The 4,913-nt window shown below is 40.7% G+C and overlaps 1 protein-coding gene across 1 annotated transcript in view; it reads left to right on the top strand.

Annotated features, from left to right (window-relative positions):
• Positions 1 to 1,104: 1,104 nt before the first annotated feature.
• The window catches only part of LOC101847991 (integumentary mucin C.1), a gene marked incomplete at its 5' end in the record, with an annotated part of 12,422 nt that continues 8,613 nt past the window's right edge, over positions 1,105 to 4,913 (top strand). Inside the window, 1 exon segment of the mRNA XM_005106610.3 lies at positions 1,105 to 1,232. Coding sequence (XP_005106667.1) covers positions 1,124 to 1,232 — 109 coding nt within the window.

Below are 4,913 nucleotides of genomic sequence, written 5' to 3'. Positions count from 1 at the left end.
ACACCCCCTCTCGACAGGCCTGTATAGATCATGACTAAAGATGATGACGAAAGCAGTATGATTAATACAACTTTGCCCAGGCGATGCACATAAAGGATGTACATTATGCAAGTACTATTTATATCTCTTTTTAGATCTTAACTTACTTCACATGCTCGAAAGAATAGACCTAGTCGATAAGTTTGGAATGAAGAAATGTAAGAGTGTGTGTCTTCTATTTTTTAGCTGAGGTAGGGACATTTTTTTACGGTAAAGAATCTCTAATTTTTAAAAAATATTTACCTGGATGGCGGCCTAACAGGCCCCTCTTCTATGATTTTCAACAACTAAAGGATATTTATTAACGTTCACAACGTGCACACTGAACCTCCGAGATTTTTCATCCTTATCCGAGTATGGTCTATTATGATATGGTCAAAGGGCCTTTCGGGGTTGTGTAAGAGACAAGACCTTCTAATTTAATGACCATCTATGACAATGCTGGTCACGTTCTCAGCACATTTCACCATCGATTAACATTAAGACCCCCCCGAAAAAACAACCTTTTTACCTTGACAAACCGTCTGGCGCATACGTCTGTATACCCAAGTACAAATATACAAATAATTTGTTTTTGTCTGTTGTTGTTGTTGTTGTTGTTGTTGTTGTTGCTGTTGTTGTTGTTGTTGTTGTTAGTGGCGGTGATGGTGGTGGTCTCGCTCACCCACTAGATTTCAGGAACAACACACTGCACGTTCTTCAAACCTGTTTTGTTTATGAGTGGTCTTTTCCCTGCTAGGATGTAGCCTAATGTCCCGCGCATTTCTGGGAGTCCCACAAGCATTGAAAAAATACTCTTATTCATGTATGCATATACGAACAATGGTTTCTTCAATTTTGGCATACTTCATTGATTTCATGTCATTCAATTTCCATTTCGCTGGCATTTAATCGACCTGCTCTTATCAAATCTTCAACTTTCAACTGTAGCAAACAGATTGAACATTTTAGGTTTTTCCTCCACATCCATGAAGACAAAGTATTCGATCCCAGCTACTCTTTGTGGAAAGATTTTCATTGCTCTTTAGAATGATAAATAAACTATGGGCTTTTTTTTAAATTCAGGGTCCGAAAGGAGGTGTTCATGTGTGCGACGAGTGACAAGTTCCTGACCGACTGTGAGATGGGAGTAACAGCACCGCTGTACGCTAAGAGCAACTTCACACAGACTATGTGTGAGGAGGTGCACAAGGGTAACCTATGGATTCTTTTCTTCTTGGCGTAAACGACAAGTGCGGTGATAAGTCAAAACCTTATTCTATTATAAATTTAAATATCCTGAACAAATTGAGATTTACTGCAAATTACAGTTCTTAGATACTTTTTTTTAAAGGGAGTGCTTATTTAGGCCACATATGGCCTAAATAAGGTAAGGGAGGGGGGTTTAGCTTATTTAGGCCACACATGCTCAAACTATCCTTTTCAGGCAACTGAGTTCGTTCCACTTTCATAATGGTGCACCTTTCTCATTTAGTACAGTTTTGTCTCAGTGCACAACTTATAAATCATAATCATAATGAATACTGTAAGAACAAAGTACAATACGCAAAATTTTGCTCAATCCCAATGGTTTGAATGAGGGACAGATTTTTCCTTCATGGAGGGGCAAAAGCTAGGCTACAATTTTGGTACATTTGGACCGTACAACTGAGATAGACACTCATGCACACAATAACATTCACACATTACACACACACACACACACACACACACACACACACACACACACACACACACAACTCTTACCCGTGGTCCACTTTTCATTTAGTATCATCCTCTCTCTATTTTGAAATAATCCCCCGCACTAAATAAAATGATCAGTAGAATCTCGACCTTCCGAATCCATGTTTAGTTCAAGAAATCTACCACATGATGTGGCCTAAATAAGGTTAGGGAGGGGGGTTAGCTTATTTAGGCCACAGTGGCCTAAATAAGGTAAGGGAGGGGGGTTTAGCTTATTTAAACCACATGTGCCTAAATAAGGTCACCCTTTTTAAAAAGATTATTTATTTAATGAATTAATTGATTTCCTTTTTGGGGGCGGGGGTGGGGTGTGTGATTTTTTACATCAAATGATATCACGGCGTAAATGTCAAACGGTCCGATTTCGATTTCGGAAAGCTGCATCGCCAGCACACTTCTTGCTCTCATTCCCCACTGCTGTAAGGCATCCGTTAGCTCAATTGGTATCATATTGGCGTATGGAGCGGATGACTATGGTTTGAATCCCTGACGGGACCGTTTTTGAACTAGAGTTGTTTCGGTGGGGGGGGGGGGTCACAGCCCACTGAGCTCGGTCCTATAGGAAATGGACGTTAAATTCGGGGCCCCACCTCTTAAATATCCAAACAGTTTTGAAAGGGGCGTTCAACAAAATACAATTTCACTTTGTTGTTCAATTATTTTTCCTATTATAGTGTACAAGAAATATTTTGTGCGCACTGCTTTTACCATGGTACTATAATCACTTCTGCTATTACCACCAATCTCACCACAACCACTTACAATTACTTTTACACATTGCGCAGTCGTCACAGCCCGCAATAACAACATCACAATAATGTGACCCTCCCGGTCAAAATCAGTCATATGAAGGAAATTTCAAAATTAAGTTAACCTTATTTATAAAAACTATCCCCATTTTCCTACAATTTAAAAATAAAAATGAAGTAAATCGGACAATATTTGACAAAAATATGGAACTTTTAAGAGTGCACGGTGCAGAAACATGAAAAGGAGAAAATGGGCTCCTTAATCTCGTCACCCAAGCTCATAACTAACCACATACACCTCCAAAATAATTCAAAATAAAATACTTATAGTCAATTATAGTTGTTTATTTTGATTTTAAGTGAAGCAGAAGATATCAAACTTTCAATAGAACTACAACAACAAAAATTGCATAGAATGTCACATTTTTGTCTTTCGAGCCTCTTACGACTAATATTGACCGGGGCAGACAGAATTGTCACAACCAAATCAACAATGCCCCTTATCCCAGGACCGCGCTAAGATAAAACAGGTGACTCAATGTTGTTGTTGTTGTTGTTGTTGTTGTTGTTGTTGTTGTTGTTGTTGTTGTTGTTATTGTTGTTGTTGCTGTCGTCGTTGTTGTTTGGAGGGGGGCGGGTTTTTTTCGGCACTCAAAACTGCATAAGGTTATATAAGCATTTTTCAGTTTAGTAATAATTAATTTTGAATTTTGTCTGGTGTCGGTCGAGGCCTGCTCCTGTCGATTTTAAGACCACTCAGGGATATTTAATATGTGCAACTTGAGCATGGGACCTCCCTGATTTTTTCGTACTTATCCGAGAAGGCTAGATGTTCGATCATACCTACCCTAAGGAAAGACAGCAATAAGAAGGAGCCAAGAGTACCGGTAACAATAGAAAGAGTCAGGAGCCCAGAGGAGGGGGAAAGGGGGGGGCAGAAAGAAAGCAGATGACAGAACAATGTTTAGAGAGTAGGGAAGGAGGTGAAAGGAGGTGAAAGGATGACATTTTTAGAGATGAAAATTGTCCGTGGCTGTCAGGTTTCGAACCCGGGATTTATTGAATGAGAAGCAAACACCTTACCATGAGAGCCCCCCTCTAAATGTTTAGTAGGTGAGTTGAGGACAATATAATCTTAGTAGCAGGGGTTTTTTTTTAAATGTCTAGGGGCCTAATTTGGTGCCGGATATTTGTAAGTTACGTAGAAGCAGGGTCAATAATCGTATCGCATTTGATGCGATACACTTTCAAACAATTTTTCAGTGTTTAAAACTCACTGAAAAAAATATAGTTTGCGCTATCTCATGTCCACCCCCTCCCAAATGACATGATTGTCCCCCCCCCCACCCCCCCCCCCCAATCCATGGCATTTTGTTGTACAATTTATTCAGCCCGGAAGCAATAAAAAGTCTCGAAAATACCCCGGTATTATATAATATCTAACTGAATCTACTAATTAGGTTGTGATGTACACATCATTATCGAACCATCTACCAAACCCAGCAACATAATACCCTGTATCGTGTACATACTTTTTACTTTACTTTTTTCTTCCGCTTGTACTGGTGGGTGTCATGGGGAGACACAGGCGTCTGTCTGCAGCAAGGCGAGTGGCCTGTACGAGGGACATCCCGTGAGCTCTGAAGGTGTCTAGTGTCTGCCACAGATTCGCTCCAGCGTCGTTTTGGTTTTCCTCTGGCTCTCCAGCCAGAATTTCTGATGTTGCATGCTGGTTGGTTTGAAGGCATCTGTGTGAAGTGTCCGAACCACTTGATCTTTTGTTTCTCTATGTGTGGCAGGACTGGTGTTGCTCCTACCGTGTCTCTTATGATTTCATTTTATATCTTGTCTCGTCTTGTCTTGTTTACCGCTCTTCATCGACGTTTCATTTCGGGCGTGACCAGCTTTCTCTCGGTGGCTTTTGTTAGGGACTATGTCTGACACTGATATTTGAGCGTCGGTAAAAAAAAATGGCGTTGATGAGCTTCACCTTGGTGCTCATGGGGACGGATATTAGGATGTTTCAGGAGATGGGCGAGTTGATACAGTAGCTGACTGCTTTGGCCTTCCGGCATCTAGTCTCTATTTCTCGATCTAATTTACCACTTTCTGTTAAAATGCTGCCCATGTCTTTGAATTCGCGGTTTGTTTCAGTTGGGATCCATTGATGTTGATATCCACTTTGTCTGGTCTCCTGCTAACTGTGCTGCTTGTTTCTATTTACTCGATCAAAAGCTTTTTCCTGATCCACAAATGCGAGATGGCGATCTTGGTCGTATTCCAATGCCCTCTCACACAGCTGTCGAAGTGCAAAGATTGCATCAGTGCACCCTCTTCCTTTTCTAAAACCAAACTGGGCATCACGGAGAGGATGTTCGGCTT

The sequence above is a fragment of the Aplysia californica genome, unplaced genomic scaffold (assembly GCF_000002075.1).
Source record: "Aplysia californica isolate F4 #8 unplaced genomic scaffold, AplCal3.0 scaffold00546, whole genome shotgun sequence".
Taxonomy (NCBI): Eukaryota; Metazoa; Mollusca; class Gastropoda; order Aplysiida; family Aplysiidae; genus Aplysia; species Aplysia californica.
Note: the sequence above shows the minus strand (reverse complement) of the source record. Positions and strands in the feature narration are given on the sequence as shown.